This window comes from Aptenodytes patagonicus, chromosome 5 (genome assembly GCF_965638725.1).
Source record: "Aptenodytes patagonicus chromosome 5, bAptPat1.pri.cur, whole genome shotgun sequence".
In the NCBI taxonomy this organism is placed as follows: Eukaryota; Metazoa; Chordata; class Aves; order Sphenisciformes; family Spheniscidae; genus Aptenodytes; species Aptenodytes patagonicus.
The window spans coordinates 67,236,630-67,256,608 of NC_134953.1; the positions used below are offsets into that span (position 1 = coordinate 67,236,630).

General features: G+C 51.8%; 2 protein-coding genes across 2 annotated transcripts; one reads left to right on the forward strand and one right to left on the reverse strand.

Annotated features, from left to right (window-relative positions):
• The first annotated feature begins 3,981 nt into the window (after positions 1–3,981).
• LOC143161346 (vitamin D3 hydroxylase-associated protein-like) lies at positions 3,982–14,411 on the forward strand. Its single transcript, XM_076340275.1, has 15 exons — positions 3,982–4,191; positions 5,555–5,668; positions 6,010–6,153; positions 7,112–7,245; positions 7,636–7,842; positions 8,322–8,362; positions 8,575–8,699; positions 9,309–9,434; positions 10,278–10,375; positions 10,551–10,650; positions 11,525–11,568; positions 12,043–12,082; positions 12,559–12,667; positions 13,020–13,165; positions 13,809–14,411. Exons 1-15 carry the CDS (start codon positions 3,982–3,984, stop codon positions 13,932–13,934), a joined length of 1,764 nt encoding a protein of 587 aa, XP_076196390.1. The 3' UTR covers positions 13,935–14,411.
• A 563-nt stretch (positions 14,412–14,974) lies between these two features.
• NSUN4 (NOP2/Sun RNA methyltransferase 4) lies at positions 14,975–18,900 on the reverse strand. Its single transcript, XM_076340276.1, has 6 exons — positions 18,784–18,900; positions 17,635–18,065; positions 17,317–17,471; positions 16,997–17,151; positions 16,194–16,318; positions 14,975–15,402 (listed from the first exon to the last, which is right to left on the reverse strand). Exons 1-6 carry the CDS (start codon positions 18,898–18,900, stop codon positions 15,129–15,131), a joined length of 1,257 nt encoding a protein of 418 aa, XP_076196391.1. The 3' UTR covers positions 14,975–15,128.
• Between the last annotated feature and the right edge of the window lie 1,079 nt (positions 18,901–19,979).

Sequence of the window (19,979 nt, forward strand, 5' to 3'; positions counted from 1 at the left end):
TCCGAAGCAAACAGAGCTCTCTGGTGTAACAGAAAGTGGCAGAGGGCATTAGAGACATGAATGTCCCCAGGATCCCAGACATTCATTTCAAACAAGTTTCAAGGGAGGAGGTAGTTGAAGTAGCTAAAAGCAAATATTTAAAAAATAGGTGAAATGAAACACCTTGACATAGCAAGGCTCACCCTTGAAACACAAAAATGCAGGAATTAGGTTTGGTACACCTTTCACTCTGAAACAGCTGTTAGCTGCACAAATCCTCATCTCTCCAAGCATGGTCTCAATCTGCTCTTTTCTTTTTTTTTTTTTCTTTCTTCTCCCCCCCCCCCCCCCCCCTTACTGTTCTCTACTTTGCACTCAAATCACCTGGCTTCCCTCCTGCCCTGTTTGCCCATGGTGAGACCAGTAAAAAGCCCAACTTCTGCTGTAAGCTTTGTGCCCAGACATGGAGCAGCTGGGAACATCTCAGTCCTTCACCATCAGGGTGCTGAAGTCTCTGCTGTCACTCGGTGGGGACAGATGTGTGCAAGACACCAGGCATGATGGAAGAAATAGGAATGCTCCTGGACTTCTGGTGAAGAACTAACAGCTCTCTGCAGCATCTTTGCTGATGGTGTCTCTGCCTTGCTGGAGAAGTTGTAAGTAGGATCCATACAACCCACTTGGCTATGGAAAGGCCCAAGGAAGATAGTGCAATACCCACAAAAGCGGGAAAGATGTAGGGACGGTCAGGAGAGAAAGCAGCCCCTGCTGTCAGAGGTGTGAGGGTTGGTATGGGAGGTTTCTCTCCCCATCCTATTGCAGTTTATTCAGGGAGAGCCAACAGGGTCCTGGCTGAGCAACGCGAAAAAAGGTTGATAGAAGCAAACCCTCACCTCTCAACTGATGTTCTTGGTTGTTGAAAAGGTGCAGATTAAGTAGTGGCAAGTTTCTTAGCAGCTGTTATGTTCTGTGAGTGTTGGTGGAGTTGGACTGGAATTGAGGAAAGTCTCATGCTTCCAATAGGTATTCCAGGCTGAAATGAGTCAGAAACTGGAAAGTTCCCAGAAAACATTTATTCAGCCCTCTGAGCCAACTGGAACAACTTCTCCAGAGGGGACCAGCCCATTTTACTGTGATTTCAGCATTTTGTGAAATGTCTTTAAAATTCTTTCAGAACAGTGTAGTTAACAGACCTCATTTTGTAAATTGTTTTGAAAAAGTGCATCAGAGTGTTTGGTTCCAAAAACATGAACATGAGATACAATTGTCAGGATTTATTCTTTGTCATTTTAATCAAAATGGAGTCAAAGCTGACTTAAAAATAATTATTACCAATTTAGAGGGAAGACAGTTTAGTTATAGAAAATTTCTGTCAAAACCCAGCCTGCTTGAGAGCTGAAGGTGTTGGATGGAGTGTGATGGCAGTAAGTCAGAGCAGTTTTGCTTTTGCAAGCAAAGATGGTGCAGCTCTTGCTGGGGACAGGAGTGGGCTGTCTGAGTTGGTCTGACTGCCTGTTTTCTGTGGTGGTCCAAAATGAAGGAGATGTCATGGATGCCACAATGAAATCCCAGACCAGCTGCTACGGGCTGACTCTTCTTGTGAAAAGGGTCTTGGCTTTCATCTTAACTCCACTGGTAAGTTTGACCTTGGATCTGGATCAATTCAGGTGAGAAAAACATTGCAAAATTGTTGCACTTGGCCTTGGCTGTTTAGTGCGCACCAGTGCAATGTGGAGGAGTGAACACTGACCCATGAGTCAGGCAGGTCTGTCTCCTCTGCTATGGACTTGAGATTTGACTTGGGACATCCCTTTGCTTTCCTGCCTCGGTTTCCCCCTGGGGACAGTGGTCTCTTTCTCAGCAGACTTTTCTCTCAAGCACCCCTTGCTCCCTTTTGCCTAGATGTGGGTCCACATAAAGCCACCCACTGTGACCCAGCCCATCCACCTCCGTGCAGCTGCTCCCCTCTGTGGCAGGGACTATTTTAATTTCATATGGCTCTTGGAGTGCCTCAGCAGATCTACTTGGAGGGTGCAAAACAGGCTTGGATTTTGAAACCATCCCAGTCCTGAGGGCGGATTCAACCTTCACTCCCTCCAGTCACTCCCCACTGCCTGTGTCCCTGCTGCAGGCTGTGGTAGGAGCCATGGGGGCTGCCCGTGGCCATGCTGTGTGTGGCCTTGCAGTGGCAGGAGGAGCCATACCTCCGGTTCATGAAGGAGGTGGAGATGCTCGCACATTGATAGGGAAAGGGGCTTCCTCAGCAGCATCCGGCCACCTGGAAATGCAGCTGCGTCTGCTGATACAATCTGCCCTTTTTCAAAGGGCAGTCAGTCCGGACACAGATGGCTCTGTTTCCGTTAAACATTTGCCGAGCATCTAAAGGGCAGGATCGGAGCACAGGTCCTAGTGCGCAAGCGGGTGGGGGAAGCCAATGCCCTGACACTTCCCAGCACAGGGTAAAAAACCTCCCACATCTGCTCAGCCCATCATAGAGGTTATGTTGCTGTCACATAGGCAAAGAGCCCACCTCTGCCTCGGGAAGCCCTTGCACGGATTCCCGCAGGCTGGGAGAGGGCTGGGTATTGCTGCGTGCTGACCCTGTTCACATGCGCCTTCCGGAGGCACCTGCTGCAGCCGGCACCATGGGGCAGGAGCAGGAGCTGGATGGGCTGCAGGCCTGTCCCCGTGCCGCTGCTCTCGTAAAACCAGCAGTGCCTTAGCTGAGGAGGCATCCTCTGAGCAAGGGTGCCACTGAAAGGGAACACAGTAAAAGGCCAGCTTAATTTGTTACCACGTAGCTAACTGCTGTCAGCTCCAGACTGTTTCTTAGAGGACGCCAAAGCCAATTTTATTCAGTCCTTCATAAATTTCCCCAGTTAAGAACAAAGAGAAGAACATTCCCTGCTGACACAAACTGTTTCAGAAAACAACAGTGAACTCTTATAACTGCTAAGAATGGACATGACAATGAATGAAAAATCAAGCATTAGAGGACTACCCAGCCCTAATGGGAGAAGGCTCTTCACCTTCCTTTCCATATCCAGTTCCACATTCTGTTGGAGCAGGATCAGGCTCTGGGCCTCTGGCCATCAAGTGTAACCCTGCAAAATTTTGTAATGTGCAATCTAGCTGCCCAAAAACCTTTTTCAAGGTGGGACCTGTAGGAGGACCCACCATCCAAAACCAGCAGAGAAGATCACCGACAGACCATAGCATTTGTTTTGGGGCTGATGTTGGCTGGGTTGTTGCCTTCAGCTCAGTGCATGGTTCTTGTGTGCTTGTAGTGAGAGGCATCTGTGCTGGAAAGACCTCAGACGCTAGCTGTCCCAATGTCTGTTGGAAATAGTTTGCTTCTGGCCTGCAACCCTGTGGGATTTTCCACTCCTAAGGCAGTATCAGCGAGCTCTGTCATGGGGTGGAACAGCCTCTCCTTCTGGTGCATGCAGACATCATGGCAGTGCTGAGCCCTACCCCACAGGCCTCCTGAAACAGCCTCTGGCCACCATGGGAGCAGCATAGGCTAAGGGATTTGGTGAGCGAGTGGGTACCCCACAGCTGTGCATCCTCTCGTCATACCATTCCCAGTCCCTGTGCAGGGAAGTCTTGTGATTTCAAGCTGTTTTTTCCCCTTCTCCCATTGTCCTCTCAGGCTACACAGGAAATAGGAGAGCAGCTATTTCCTTGCTTCTTTTGTTCAGCAGATCCCACAGCCCTTCCTCCCCAGTGGAGAACTTCCCGCAGTCCAGAAAGCCCCTATAAACCTGACACCCCAAGGTTCACTGGCCAAACTTCACCTTTTCCATTTCCTGGTCAATCATTCTCCACTGCACGCTCCACTGAAGGCAGCTTTGCAGAGGTCAGCTTTGGACTTACAAACTATTTGCTGACCCGAGGCAGTGGTGCTGGGAGGAGGGACAGGCCTGGGGAGGCAGGGAAGGTCTCCTGCTCCTGCCTTGCTTTTCTTTCTCACTCCATCCCCAGAGACCAGAAAGCCACGTTATGGTCCAGCAACAGCTGAGACAGCTCCTGCCAGAGAAGGAGGTGGATCCTTCTGCTGCCCTCGCCCTGCTCTGTGGCTCGGCGGCAGCTGTGGTGGTCTGGAAATGGCTGGGCAAAAGGCAGATCCAGAAGAAAATGGAAGAGGCTCGGAGCACCCGGGATGAGGGTGTGAAGAAAATGGCAAAGGCTGTCCAGCAGTTCAGGGAGCAGGTAACCTGTCCTTCTGGGGGGTCTGAGTCCCACCAGTGTGTCTGCTGATGTTGTTCTTCAGCTCCTCCTTCCAGTTCATGCCTCCGTAGCTTTTATAACGAGGAGCCCAGGGGAGATGTGCCAGTAGCCCTCAACAAGAGGAAAGGCTGCCTTGGGAGGAAGGGAGATCACTGCTCTCCTCAAGCTGGATGAGATGCTGTGGGAGTCTATAGCCAGGGAGATGTGAATTACTCACTGGGAAGAGGTTTTGGACAACACAGGTGGTGAAGCACTGGACCTTCATTGATCCAAAACCCAGTTCTTTTGGGATCTAGAAATGTCTCTTGCCTCTATGGGTAGAAGCAAGAAAGCTTTTTCCTCTTCCTAACTCTAAGTTTACACATCTGTCCACACCCCTATGTCTTTGTCTCTCAAACCTGGCTTCTGGATGGCTCTTGGAGAGTCTTCAAAAGAGTTTTCACTAGGGTTCCCAGCAAGTGAGACCTCCCAGCCCAGCAGGCTGCCCAGAAGATGCTTGGCCTAACTTAACACTAATGAAGCACAGGGCATTCAGCATCCCCTGGGAGCAACCGGGACACAACATGGGGATGAATGAGGCAGGCACCAGTGGCCCTGAATTCCTACTGCAACACTGATTTCTAACCACCTTTCCTTCCTGCTCCATTCGCTTCTGAGTAGGTACTGGTTAAATCAGCTCATGTTTACACAGGTAACGTACCTGGAGATAAAGCATACCAGCTACAAGTGGTACATATCTTTACAACCTTTTTTCTTAAATACATATATCTATAAGTGTGATATAAAACCTTAAAAAATGCTGGTGGCATTGAGAACTGCCAGTTCACCTGAATAGACCTTACCCACCTGTGAGTCCCTACTGATTTCTTTGCAGTTTGCTGGACTTCAGCTATTAGATGTTTGTCCTCAGACCAGGCTGACCCACACTGCCTGTACCCATTCTGAGGGATGAAGGGCCAGCCTGAGACCTGTGTTCAAGGACTTTGGTACCTTCTGCCCAGGCTGGTGTTTGCTCAGCTGAGATTACCTCTTGGTCAGTGGGTAAGCCCCCCAGTGCCAGGAGGAAGGCTCTGATGTGAGGCATTGCATTGTCCTCTGCTGCAGTGGATGGATGAAGCTCTTCTACACCTTCAGAGACAGCTGAGCTCCTGTGTTTGCGCCACGTTCATGACATCCAAACTCATGATGAAATACTCAGCAGCTCAAGGTCTGAACCCTCACATGCAGGGTCTGCCTTTCCAGCAAGCTCTGTTGATAACATTGGCAAAACTTGAGACTTATCCCCTCTGAGCCAAAGGGTAACTGGAGCTGCTGTCCTGGCATCCCCTTCATCTTCCCCTTGCAGGTCTCCAGTGTCCAGAAGGACACCATCCTGTCCCTGCCCCTGCTGGAACTCACTGGGAGACTGCAGGAAGGGTCTCTGTCCCCTAAGACTGTCCTCTACACCTACTTAGAGAAGGTGAGTGCCTGTCCACAGTGTGATGGGCAAATCACTTATGTTCTCCATGCCATGGTGTGTGGGCTGGTGGCTGAGAAGACTTGTTGGAGTCTTATGACGAGTCTTTAATATAGCAGATATCAGGAGAAAGATATGAAAAGGGAGGGGTCTCTCTGTCTCCTGGGTCAGACCCATCGCTGGACAGTCCTTTGAGATGGCTTGAGCTGGGATGCTCTGGGGAGGGGGTTACCATTCATGCCAAGCCACTAGCCCTTGTTTTGAAGATCCAGGTAGCTACTGAATGCAGCTGTGTAACAATGCTGTTCTTAACTAACACCTATTCCTCCACATGTCCGGCAAAGGCCCTGGAAGTGACCCAGCAGACAAACTGCTTGCGACATTTTATCCCAGAGTGTGAGGAGCAGCTCCAGGAAATACAACAGCAAAGGGAGAAAGGGTTGCTTTATGGCATCCCTGTCAGCATCAAGGATCACATTGGCCACAAGGTGCTTCCCTTTGTGCCCGTGAAGCGTCCCATCGTGAGCTGGGCTGGGTGGTGAAGTGGTGGGACACAGAATGGGGAAGGGGCCCGATCCCTCCCTGCTTACACCACAGGAAGCCTGTCTGAGTCTGAGCCTGTGGCCCCACATCTCATTGCAGCTGCAACCCTGGCAGTTAGAAGCCTTCATCAGCAAAAAAACAAGGGGTGAATAGTTATACACCCAAATGATTTCTTCTCTGATACATGAGACAGCACAGGCTAGGCTACATGGTCGTTTGGGCCATAACTCAGACTTCTACTCAGAGGTTTGCAGTATCAGGGATAAGAACATGGCTCAGCTTCTAGAAAGTCATTAGTAGCAGGAACCGTTAACCTCGAATCCCTGTTGTGCTGTAGCCTGGCCACTGAGCCCCTTAGCAAAGAGCCTGTGCATGAGACACACCAGGGACCCCCTCACAGACAAGCCCTGATGAGGACTGACCACACACTCCTGAGCTGAATTTGTTAGGCAGTCTCCTCCATGTTGACTTACCAACACAGTTAAGAGGGCTCTAAGCCCAAAGCAAGCCCCAAACATCAAGACTAATTGGAAAAGGATCACACTGTGTTTGCCTGGGATGTATATTCCCTCCCTGAACATCCACTGGTGGCTTCACTTGGACAGCAGGACACTGGGTTTGATCCTGAGCTAGTGCACCTATGGAGTTGCATCTGGGTCAGAGGAGAGAAATAGCATGGAAAAGAGCAAGAACAGCTTCAGGAGAAGCCTTAACCCTGTAAGTGCTTGGCAGCCCTCTGCCAAGGATGAAAGGAGAGGGAGTCCTTGGCCCTTCATGCAAGGGCTTGCAAGGGAGTTGGTTAGTACACACCCGCCCACCCCCCCGCAAAGGGGACACCAGATCGTCCTTCCAAAATTGCAGGGGAACTGCGCTGATTGTGTCTGTTGTCACTTCTCTCTGCAGGGGCATCTGTCGACCTGTGGGCTTGTGCAACGCCTGGGCACTCTGGTGCAGGAAGACAGCGTCCTAGTCAAGGTTTTGAAGAGACAGGGGGCCATCCCATTTGCAATGACCAACGTGCCGCAATCCCTCTTCAAGTAACATACATCATTAGAAATCTTTCCTCTGCTTGTGCTTCTGAAGCTAAAACCCAGCCTGTAGGTCCTGGGACAGGCTCCTTCCTGTCTCCTGAGGTGTTGCCTGGACGAGTCCCCCTTCCATCACCTGCCAACAATCTCAGTTCAACTGAAAATAGCTTTCAGATAAGATTAAGAGGAAAAAAGCCTACCATGATATAAGAGAAATCAAGTGCACTTGTGCTTGGGAGGGAGAGCGGAGGCTTATGGGAATAAGCCATGTCCCGACGGATTTACAGGATGGAAGGATGGGGTTGGCTATGCCACATAAGCTCACTGCAAGGTAGAGCCTACAAACTTAAGGCATTAGGCTGTTCCTGACAGCCCGCTTGCTGGTTTTCTTCTCCCCAGCTATGACTGCAGCAATCCCATCTTCGGCCAGACCTTGAACCCCTTCAACCACCAGAAGAGCCCCGGGGGCTCCTCAGGAGGGGAGGGAGCTCTGATCGCAGGGGGAGGCTCCATCCTGGGCATCGGCTCAGACATCGGTGGCAGCATCCGCCTGCCATCCAGCTTCTGCGGGCTGTGCGGGCTCAAACCCACGGCCGAAAGGCTCAGGTAGGTTCTGGGGTCTGCCCTTCCCACCCTGCAAGGAGCCTGCTAATTGTCAAACTCAGCAGAAGGGGCAAGGTACTCAGTGAGTACTTGGCGAGAAAAGAGAGGACAGTTTCTTAAGGCTGGCTTGCTTTGCTCAAAACCTCTCCCAAGAGGCAACGTTGTTAAGTTTTGTGGGGAAATGGCCATGTCTCATTGTAAGTCTGGCCTGGAGTTAAAAGGAAAAGGGGGCTAAAATGGTTAAATAATGCCAAAATGGAGCATTTTTGGTTAAACCAAAACTAAGATTTGTTGGGGTTTAGGGTTTTTTTTTTTTTCATTTTGACTAAAATTTTCTGTTTCACATGACTCAAATCAAATACTTTTAATAATTTCTTTCTGGTTCGGGTCCTGAACTGAAGACCCCACTATGCTATTCAAACGTTTTGGGACTATCTCACCATTACTGAAATGACAATATACTTCTCTTTCTTTTCCCACAGCCTGTCCGGAGTGAGTAGCCCAGTCAGTGGGATCCTGGCAGGTACATGAATTTTTAATTGCTTTTCTCTGTGAACAGTCTTATGTCCTCCTCCAGGCCTGAGGAGACAACCAAGATCTGTCCGGAGTCCATCTGAAACATCCCACCTCATTGCCTGACCATCCCTTGCAGCCAACGTGGCCGTGCAGAGGGGTGGACCAGTGTTTGGCACACCCATTTGCTTAATGTGCACGTTTGCTCTCGTCCGACTCCAGTTCCTTGCACGCTGGGGCCGATGGCGAGGGACGTGGACAGCCTGGCCCTGTGCATGAAGGCGCTGCTCTGCCAGGATATGTTCCAGCTGGACCCCACCGTGCCCCCCATCCCCTTCGATGAGGAGGTGAGTCCTTAAGTCAGCAAGCCCCAGTTCTTTTGAGGGTGCTGCACACTCAATGTATGCATTCTTTAAGGGTCCAGTTATCTTTACAGTACTGGTTTCCAGTAACTTGTTAGCTCTTTTTGAGAGCACAGTTCATAATTATTAGAAAAAAACAGGCTAATAAGTAGTTGTCCTTTCTGCCTTCTCAGTTGGCGTGTGTTTTATCAGATTGAGAGACACCAGAAAAGCATGGGGAGGAAGGCAACACCCGGAACAAAAAGCTGGAGATTTTTAGGGGAAGATGAGACAGGATTGGAAACTCCTGCAGCAAATCTCTTGACTGAGGACATTTCCTTTCTCTCTGCAGCAGAAGAATTTCAGTTTTTCCACCTCCATCCTTTGTAGCAATGGTTGAATCTACTGGTCTTGAGTGGCTGTGCTCTATTTGAAGGGAGGGATGAAGAGGAGGCTGGAGAAAAAGGCGAGGGTAGACGTATAAGCAGCACACCAGAAAATTAGTTACTCCCTAACATCTGGAGCTTTTATCCCCTTCTGCAGTGGGCTTCAGCATGGGGGCGGTCCTACCCCCAGCAGGGTTGGAAACGCTTAACTGGTGGCTCTTTGCTCCAGGTGTACTCCAGCTCTGCTCCCCTGCGGGTCGGGTACTACGACACAGACGGCTACTTCCCACTGCCCCCTTGCATGCGGCGGGTGGTGTGGGAAACCAGGGGGGCTCTGCAGGCAGCCGGGCACCAGGTGAGCACAACCACCCCACGCTCTTCTCCCCAAGGTGTCCCCAGCTTTGCTCCTCGCTGCTGAAATCACCCTTCAGAGACCAGACATAGCCCCCAAGCCCAGTAGTGGGATAAATGACCTACCAGAGGTACAGGATTAAGTTACTACAGCCATGTAACACAATGCAGGCACACGCCTACCCGGGGTAGCAGTGCATCTCATGGGGAAACAGCACTAGCAATTAGCGAGCTTGTACCTCCAAGGGGCCAGGGGTATAACGAATCCATCTCCGATCTAGTGGCTGTGGTCCACACCAGACGATAGCATCCATAAAGTGCTGCATTTGACTCTGGAAGGTTGCCCCGGCATTTTCTAGGTCTGCTGTTCCCCAGCAGGGCTCTGAGAGGTGTTTTTCCTCTTCCTTCCCAATGTCCATGGAGACTTCTGTCCTTCCTGGACCACTGAGGGAAAAGGACTGTGAGACATGGGATGGGAAACACCTTTCTCTCCCTGTGGAAACATGCTAGTGGTGCTCTTCATAGCAAAGTGAGTCCATGTCTGAGCAGGTGTCAATTCTGCTGGGACGGGTGGGAAACTGGTGCAGTTTCTGGCTCTGCCAGTCACTGCCTGGAGCAGGATGGAGGAGAAAAAAGCTCTGGAGAGATCTCAGAGCTGAGCCAAAGGGCCGTTAGGGAGGAATAAACCCACGGGGAGGTGCCTGGGCTTGTAAAGCATTGAACCGGGGCCTCCGTTGGTGTGTGGAGCCCAGGGAGATGCTGCTCTGCCTTTGAAGTATATCCACAGTCAGACCTTGGAAATTATTCACATCCCTAGGCTGCCACATAATCTTGTGTTTTGGTGCAGCTGGTGCCCTTTTCTCCACCTCGGATCCACTATGTCATGACTGAACTGTTTTTGAAGACCTTTTTTGCTGATGGAGGCCGTGCTTGGTTGGACGTGTTGTAAGTAGGAGCCTTCTGGCAGCAGTGCTGTAAAACACCTCCATCCCCACGCCCATGAGCACAACACACAGGCAAAACGAGACCACTTCTCCCACCCCAAACAGGAGATACTCAGGTTTCTGAGAAAGGGCAAACAGCTTCTCTGGCATGATCCCCTCCTCTTGTCATCTCTCAGCACAGGAGATATTGTAGATCCAAGCTTGAAGTCACAGGTGAATTGCTGCAAGATCCCGAGTCTGGGGAAGAAGCTGCTGGCTCTGATTCTTAAACCTCTGGTAAGTCCCTGGCCTCAGGCTCAAAGCAGAGTGGTGTCAGCAAGGGCTTGAGATGCTTGAAAGCGTGATGGTACTGAGAGGCATTCTATTCTTTTTAAATAGAAACACTGGGATTTCAGGCCCAGGCACATGCTATCACTTTGGAAGGTCTTTTCTAGACCCTTGCTGGGATTTATCCAGTGCAAAGGGAAATGAGAGAAGGACTAGCCAAGAGCTGTAAAAGACTAATGCAGAGCCCACAGCAAGTGGTTCTTCAAATGCTAGACCTAGTGGTGCCCAGTTTCCTACAGGTTCCTGTGTTGGGATTACTGCACCAGGGGACTCAAGTTCGAAGCTCTATCCCTGTGTTGGAGGCCTCCCAAAGATCACATCTTCATGGGGACTCCTGGTGATTAATAAGGGCTGGTCCTCACTATAGCCCTTTCACCAGGTGAGCATCATTTGTAGGGCTTCTCTCCTCCATCCTCCATTTTCCTGCCTCTCTGTCCAGTTGGGCTGTTCTCAGCTGACAGGATCAAAAAGGTAGCAGTGAGTGGGAGGCAATCAAAGTGCTTGTAGAGGTCTTGTTTCTGTGAGATACCAAGCTAAAAAATGTTTGATTTAACAAAAATAATGAAAGGCAACTTGGTTCAAGTCAGTGCATTCCTCTGTGAGCAGGAAATATTGGGCTGTAAGAAACAAATTGGGAACCAACAACCAGAAGGTGGAAGCAAAGTTAAATCAGAACCATGAGGAGCATTTTTAATCATCATCATTCACCCTCAGTGCAGCATCCCCAGGGACGGAGGCAGGACGGGACCGGGGGTTTCCCGGGATGGCACAAGTTACTGCACCCCCATGTCTTGTCCCTAACAGGAACCTCTTGCCTTTCCAGTTTCCCCGCCTGGCTGACTATCTGAGCGCCTTGGGTGGAATGAGGTAAGATGGCATCGTCCCCAGGGATGTCCATGAAAATGAACGGTACCTGCTCCTCTAAGTGTCCATGGTGGGGGGACTGGATTCACAACAGGCTCTGACCTGCTCTCTGCAGGGGCTGTCCCTCCACCCTGGACATGGCTTCAGCCTTTAGGAACACATCTCCCCAGTCTTGCACTGCCCCTAGTGTTATCCTGAAAGGATTGAGGGACTTGGATGGATAAGGTCATACAGGAAGCCTGTGGCAGAGATCAGTACTAGACCCAGGCTCACAAGAGAAACCTTCTCTCTACCACTTCCAGACATTTGTTGCTTAATTGCTTGGCCAAATGCCAAAGGAAACTTAAAACAACACATCTTTCAGAATTTGTCTAAAGTAATCACTAAAATCACCAGGGCTTATCAACCTGGAGGATTGTTTAAGCAATTCCTCCTCCTCTTAAACCTTAAAAATGTTGCTACAATTTCCACTTGCAGATCAGTGAAGGAGATGTGGAATCATCACCATCAAATAGAGGTATGTTTTGAGGACTTTTCTCTCTGGCATCATGCTACAAGCTGAGGCTTTATGGCAAGTGCCAGGTCGGGAGGGTCATCAGTTAGGAAAGGGGTTGTGCAGGGGAGTGCTGGGGAGGAGACAAGATGGAGGGAAAGGCACAAAAGAGAGACAGGAATGGGGTAGATGGGCTTTTGGGTCAACCCAGCCATGACTTTATTGGTTGATGCTCAAATGCCCACATTTGATGGTCCCAGCACAATGAAGGCTGTCCTGGGAGTGGGGAATGGCTAAAGAGGGACCTTTCCAATTCCTGGCCACAGTCTGGCCAGGTGCTGTGGAGACAGACACTTACGCGCTCCCCTGCCTCTTCCCTCGAGCACCACTGCCTGCTGCTGCCTCCTTGGCCATGCCAGAGCCTGGTGCATAACTTGGAGAAGCCAAGATGCTCCAGGCATGGATGCGGCCTCCATGTCATCTCCCCTCTCCTCCCCAAGGCATACCGCACCGAGTTCATTGCCCGGTGGAGGGAACTCCGGCTGGACGTTGTGCTGTGCCCTGTCCTGGGGCCTGCCTTCACCACGGGATACCCCGGGAAACTCCTCAGTAAGTGAGTCTGGGACCTTCCCAGGAGGGCAGAGGGCCGCAGTGGTTGACACCGGACAGAAACGTCCATTACCATGGAGCTTCACCGCCCACCTAAGCATTTTATGGGCATTAGGAAGGAAAAATAATTACCATAGAGCTATCTGAGCAGATGGAGACAGACACATGGATGAAGTGATCTGATGGCAGTTGTTTCTTGCAGTAGAACTTGGACCTGCAGATGACCAGCCCTGTGCAACCTCTCCTCCCAGCAGCGGCTGGTTCTCAGGGGCTTCAGTGAACATGTAATGTGTAAGTTTGAAGGAAGACAGGAGGCCGTGACTACCTGCATTCTCTCTTCTGCTTCTCTTAGCTGCCATCTCCTCCACGATGCTGTACAATGTCTTGAACTTCCCCGCTGGGGTTGTACCTGTCAGCACGGTGACAGAAGCGGATGAGAAAGACCTAAAGCTTTACCAAGGATGGTGTGATGACCCCTGGGACCGGACGCTGAAACAGGTATGCAACATGGGAAGTGGTGGAGCAGAGACTGCTGATGGATGTTCAAGTCATAGTTTCACTGAAATCAGGGGCTCCTAAATGTCTCCATCAATACAGGCACAGTGCAAAAAAAAATCACCTCTTCTTTATATACCCCTTGCAAATCCCCTTTCTCCCAAGCCCCAAAAAACATGTCACTAAGCTTTGGGGGAACTGGAAGAGCACCCCCAGGCTGGATTATAGGCTGAAACCAGAAAGGAGCCATGCGGCAAGGCTTCTTTGAGTAGGTCCTTGTGACAGCCACAGCCCACAGCACTGCACTGCACTTTCCTCCTGCTCCGTGACGCCTTCACCAGGCCCAGGCTGTCAGCGGAGCATGGATCAGGAATGGGGATGCTGAAGTAAAAGGGATCTGGCTGCAAGACAGCTCAAAGCAGAGCTGGCTGGGGGGTGGGGGTGCCTTAAACACGCTGCCCAAGATTTGGCAACCATTTCTATCACGAGAATGTGCCCCAACATGCTAACGCTGCTTGTGTGGCAGGGCTCAGCCTCCAACCTCCCCGCTCTCTGGGACGAGCCATGTGCCTAAACCAAGTTTCCAAAAGCTGCTGGAGGTCTGAGCCCCCCATGTAACCCCTCACCACTTGTGCCCCCGCTGCAGGCTGTGGCAGGAGCCGTGGGGCTGCCCGTGGCTGTGCAGTGCGTAGCCTTGCCATGGCGGGAGGAGCTGTGCCTCCGGTTGATGAAGGAGGTGGAGACCCTCAGTCGTGAGAAGAGAGCGGCATAGCCTCCACGGTCCCACACCCACAGGGCCAGAGGCGAGGCGAAAGGGACAGCGCTGCATGACTTCTCTTTTGCAATCGGCAGTGCAGAGATTACAGTGAGGAGGGAAGGAGAAAGGAAAAGCCATTTCCCAACCCCCCTCCTTGCCAATAAGCACGGATCCTGTAAGGAACCAAGATGCCATGCAGAGGGCAGGACTGGCTTAAGCTGGGTTCAAATGATGATAAACCTATGAACTGCACCTTCCTGGAAGGATGGACATGGATGGGGGTTCACCCTCATTTTCATCTATGCTGCCTCTTGCAGAAGCAGGGCGATGCTGAGAGAAAAGGATTACAAAAGCTCAATAGTATTTTCTTGCTGGCACTGGAGTAACAACTATGGGCTGCCCTGTAAGGAATACAGCCATGTCTACCCTCCCCATCGCTGTATTTTGCTCACAAAAATAAAAATGTCGCTATTAAGCAATTCTTATCATAAACTCCAGTAATCCTTCGCTGATGACTATGATTATATGAATGCACAGTTATTACTCAAAATCATACAAACACCTTCCCACTGGACATTAAATGGCATCTAGCATGGGAGCATTCACACCTTCCCTCTCAACCACAGCTTTCCTGTCCGTGAGGGATGGCAACAGTCACTGGCCTTTCCACAGCACGAAGCTCTTTCCACCACCAGATCTCGAGCATCCCAAGCACATTTCTAACCTCACAGCAGGGGCATCCTTAAGTACCTCTTATTTCGGGACCTCAGGCTGCTCTTTCTGAAGGTAGGAGATAAGCAGAGACAGATGCAACTCGATTATGCAGATGGTGAGATCTGGGACAGAAAGGCTGAGATCCCCAGGTGGTTTTTGTTAACCCAAACCTGCTCATGTAGGATCAAAACAGTCAGACAGGAGGGAGAGAGCAGCATCCACATAGGGCTATTTACCCCGTTCCGAGACGGATGGATAAATCACTCCCTCTGATAAGACCTCTCTCTTTCCTAGATTAAACACCTCAGTCTCAAACAGATAAATATTCAGGAGACTCCACAGCAGGTCTTTCTCATTTATTCTCTACGTCTGCATTAAAAAAGCAGACTTCCTTTGGGACATTTTAAAAAGAAAAATAAATATAAAGCAGTTTTGCTTTCCCTGGAAATTTTGGGCTATTTCCTGATAGCCGGCAGACATAGTCTGTTGCCCCTTCTACATCCGACGTAATTTGCAGAAATACATAGGTCCAAAGTTGGCTGTGAGGTGAGGCAGAACAAGCTCCCCCAGCCGGCAACCCGAGAAGAAGGAAAACGTGTCCTGGAAGAGCATCCGAAAGTAGCTCAAGTCCTCAACGTGGATACTGATGTTAAACTGGGTTTCTGCAATTTCTACCGCTCTCTCGATCACATACTCATTCTGCAGCGGGGAGAGGGAGCACGTAGAATACACCACCTCTCCTCCCGGCTTGGTAGCGAGGATCCCAGCCCTGCAGGCAAGATGAACACACACACCGTCACGGGAAGAAGAGGACTGTGTGGGACACCAGCATTCCCACCCACCAAAATCGGGAAGCTACCATGTAACTCGTAGGAGGTGAGAGACAAATCTCCTTGAACTCCAGAGGTGCAGCAGTCTCACTGTGTCACTGCAACTTGAGGACTGTTTTAGACCAGGGCAGTATGGGTCAAATAGATGCTTAGACTGGTAAAGTACTTAATATGGAGAGATGCTACTGGAGAGCAGCTGGAAGGAATAATCCTGCACTCACCCCCAAGGGAATGGGATAAGAGCATATACAGGGGAAGAGGCTCTCGCAGTTCAAGCGCTGCCATGGGACTCTAATCTGTTTCCTTATTGCCCCAGCTCACAGTCAGCCCATCCAGCCTTCCCAGCGAAATGGGGTGACAAAGCGCCCCCATGTCCTCCCATGTGCCAGGAGATGTGGACACTCGGGAATCCTCCAGGGCTGACCGCCAGGACCCGGGAGATCATCACACAGGACAACACTATACCCATCCTGTTCCTTAGAACCTCCTCCCTACCTCCTTTAGCTACTGCTGGGGACAGGAAGGACATTTGATCTGACTGAGAACATTTGCAGCTTCTTACACTTACTGTGATTTGATGTGTTCAGCTATTGCCATTCCAGAAAACTACACATGGTTTCCACATTTCCCAGTCAGGGACACATAAAGTAAGAAGAGGTTTCAGCGCTGGCCATGGAGAGCTGCTACCGTAATGCAAATAGTGTCAAAACACAGCATCGAGCTCACTCACATCAGCAGCTGCAGCTGCAGCATGGGCAACATCTGACGCTCCTTGGTTCGTCTTCTGTGGAAGATGTTGTTGTCGTCCTCCATGACAGAGTGCCTATCTGTCGTGCAAGGCACATCCACCAGCACCTGCAGCAGCAGAGGTCCTGCATCAGTCCTGGGCCCAGGTCAAGCTCAGCGAGTCTCCTAGTGCAACCTGGCCCTTGCCCAACCCCTCTACTCCTCAGTACCTTGTCTAACTGGTCCTGCCCGAGCGCAGGTCTGCACCCACACTGAACTGTAACTTGTCTGGCTGCTTTTGCATTTTGGGAATGTGTAAATAGACACAGAAATGGTGGATAACATCACGCTCTCACACGTGTCCTCATTTAACGTTTCTACTCCGTGTGTCTTCCTGGTAGGCGTTATTGCAGCGCCTACGGCTGCAACCATGCACGGCCAGAGCTCCTGCAGTGACGCCTCCTGGTGTAACAAACCCAGCTGCCGTGGCTGGACACGGCTGAGAAACAAGAATTATCTGATCTTCACATTTAACCCCTTCCAGGTGATGGATTAGAACAGGATTTTAAGGGGTATTACACAGGTAAATAAAGGTGCAACTCCAAATGCCCATATGCACCGGATCCTGCAGGAAGGGTATAGCAGGAGGAAATATTACTCCATATGTGGCTTAGTCTTCTCTCTTTCTCTGCATTTAAGATTATGGAAAACTATACAATTATACTGTAGGATAAGCTGCTGTCTTCCTCTGAAACAGGAGGAAAGTGAACTAGATGGGTTTATCTTCACCGGCTCCCAATCACCTACCTTATGGAAAGTGCCACCTTCCAGCTGCTCCCAGTCCCTTCCGTCGCAGGACGTGACACTCACAGTTTCCCTGATTTCTTTGGGAACGTAGCTATGGAGAATCTGGTACAGCCTCTTTGTCCGGGAAATGGAGACGTCGTTGGCTGCCAGATGCCCTGAGAGAACAGAACAGGCACACTGGGAATGTCACTCTTGCAAAAAGACAACCGATTCCCAACTCTTATAACCAGAAATGATTAACGGTCAGACATTAATGGGGACAGCACACTCGTGCAGCCCTGTTTTAAGCACAGGGACATGGGACACCCACCTCCACTTACCACAAACCCCAGTCTGCAGCAGAGCCAGAGTCTTGCCACCCGGAGCCGCACAGAGGTCGAGGACAAAGTCATCCGGCTGCACATTGAGCGCCAGGACGGGCAGGAGAGATGCTGCGTCCATGAGATAATAGTCGAGGAGCCCCAGCGTGTCCGGCCTGGAAATCACCAGTTTGCGTAAAAAAAGCAAAGGTGCAAGGGGAAAAGAAAACAGCAGCTGGAAGTGAGGATGGGGACGTACAGAAGCGGCGGCTGCTCACACACGTGCAGCCCCCGAGGCTGGCAATGACAGCCGGGGGTCTGTCCTAGGGGATGTCTCACCGTGCAGGGCGAAAGCGCGTGATGTCACCCCTGGGGAAGGTGTAACACTTGATGTTGGAGCTGATGGAGGCACGAAGCGGTGGTGACATCTCTCTCTGCGTCATCGTCTCTGCCTGCATCACTGTCCTGCCCTCGCCAGACCCCTCCTGGAACCTGCTTTCCCCTCTACCCACTTCCTCCGCAGCTGCACCCCGCTGCGATCGCTGTGCCTTTTTGGGGGCTTCAGAAACAAAATCAGTGGCATTCTGCAGCTCCAGCTCCCAGGCAACATGGTCGACAGGAGAGAAGTTGTTGAGGAGGGCACCGTACTTCTGCTCGCAGAGCAGGCCGGCGCGGACAGAGGGCCACAGGTCCTTCAGCTGCAGGCTGTAGTTCACATCGAAGTGGTGCAGGGCCAGCCGCGTGGGTGGGATGCGGGGGGCCGTGGCAGCCTTGGGGGAAAAAATATTGGAGATGTCAAAAGACAAAGTATCTCGACATCCCAGTGCCCCCCCCAGCCTCAACGTTTTTCCAGGAGAATCCAGTGCCGGGTTCTGTGCTGCCAAAAGTCCCTGGGGCCTTTCTGCAGCCCCAGAACGTGACTGCGCCTCCGACACCCATGGGCTGGTGGTCCCCTGGGGAGGGTTCAGGACCGGGAATGGCTGAATGGGGCTGGGGACATGGGGTGGGCACGCAAGTTGGGGAACGGCTGTGTACAGAGTGGTGTAATGGGGGTGCAATGGGTGAGGGGGTGCTATAGGGCGCAGCGAGAGGTGCAAGGGGGTGAAATGAGGAGATGAGAGGGGTGCAATAGCAATGTAACCGGGGTAAAATGGGGAGGTAGAGGGGGTGCAAAGGGTGCAACGAGGCGTGGAACAGGGACAGAAGAGGCATAAGGAAGGCGGGATGGGGGAGACGGGAGATAGGAAGGGGTGCAGCGGAGGCAAGAGGAGACAAGACAGGGGGCAGCAGGGAAACGATCGAAAGAAGGTAAGATGGGCTGTGGGGGGAGAAAGGGGGTGCAACGGGGCGCAGAAGGGCTAGCGGGGAGAAAAGCGGGGGTACAACGCAGTACAAGGGGGGAAAGGGGGTGCGGGAGGGGAGGGCAGGGCAGCCCCCGCGGCGGGGACGGGCGGCGGCAGCGCGGGAACCCGCTCCGGCCCCGCTCACCCACTTCTCCTTGTACCGGTACCGGCGCGGCCCCGGTCCCAGCCCCGGCGGCGGCGGCCCCCGCCGCAGCAGCGCCGCCGCCGCCGCCGTCCGCCCGCGGCCGCCCAGCGCCGCCATCGCCCCCGCTCCGCCGCGGCGCCTTCCGGGCGGGACCGGAACCGGAACCGGGACCGCTCCGCCGCCGGCCGGGCCCCCTCCGGGCCCCGCACCGCCCCCCTCCGAGCGAATCACCCCCGCGCGGGTTCCCGGGTGCGGGGGCTGAGGAGCCGCTGCAAGGCGGGGAGGAGCCGGGTCTGGGCATCGGCTGCCGAAAAGGATCCAGCGCCAAAAGGGGCTTTGCGGCAGGAGAAACAGGCGGCTGGACCGCGCCCCCAGCCCTGCACCTTCTTTCCAGACCCTGTGCTACAAACCCCCCAAAACTCCCAATATTAACGTGCTACACTTACCCTAATTAAGCTCCATTTCAGTCCACTAGGGATTAAACTTGAAATCCACCAGCAAAAGGATTACAGACCCCTACGCTGATAAAGAACGGCCAAATTTAAAAGGTGGGGGTTTTTTTCACCTTGAAGAATAGCTGAGAAAGGATTTGCTGCCCTGTGAAACATCGGTTTTCCTGCTACTAAACATCCTACTCGGAAGAAAAACAGGCAGAGCGTGAACTTGACCCTTCCGCAGGACAGCCTCCAGGTCAGCAGAAGGGGCTGGTGACCCACACAGAAAGGCTTTAGCTCCCCCCGGTGACCGTTCATGCTCTGCTCGGGGTTTGGGCAAGTGGAACCACCACTGTGCCTGTCTGCAGCCATATGGTCAGTCTCTCTGGGCAAGAAGGTGAAGCCAACCGCGGCTGGGAGGCTCTTCCAGCCGCTGGCAGCAGTAGGTGACAGTAGCTGACAGACAACTGACAGTTTTCCCCCAAAGAAAAAGGGGAAAACCTCTCCTAGAGGTTTCCTTTCCTAGAAAAAGGGTCACTCCTTTTAGTTTAACTTAGTCAGAACTTACTGTGTGAACAATATTGATCTTGCGGTGCTTGGAAACACCTCTGTGGTTCCAACAGATAAATTTCTTACCTGTGGGATCGCGCTCCGGCCGCTGCGCGTCATGGCTGCCCAAAAAGGACATTCCCACAAGTGAGGAAGTGTCTCCCCCCCCCAAACCAGGCTCTGACCCCCACTAATTTCATTTTAACCCAGTAC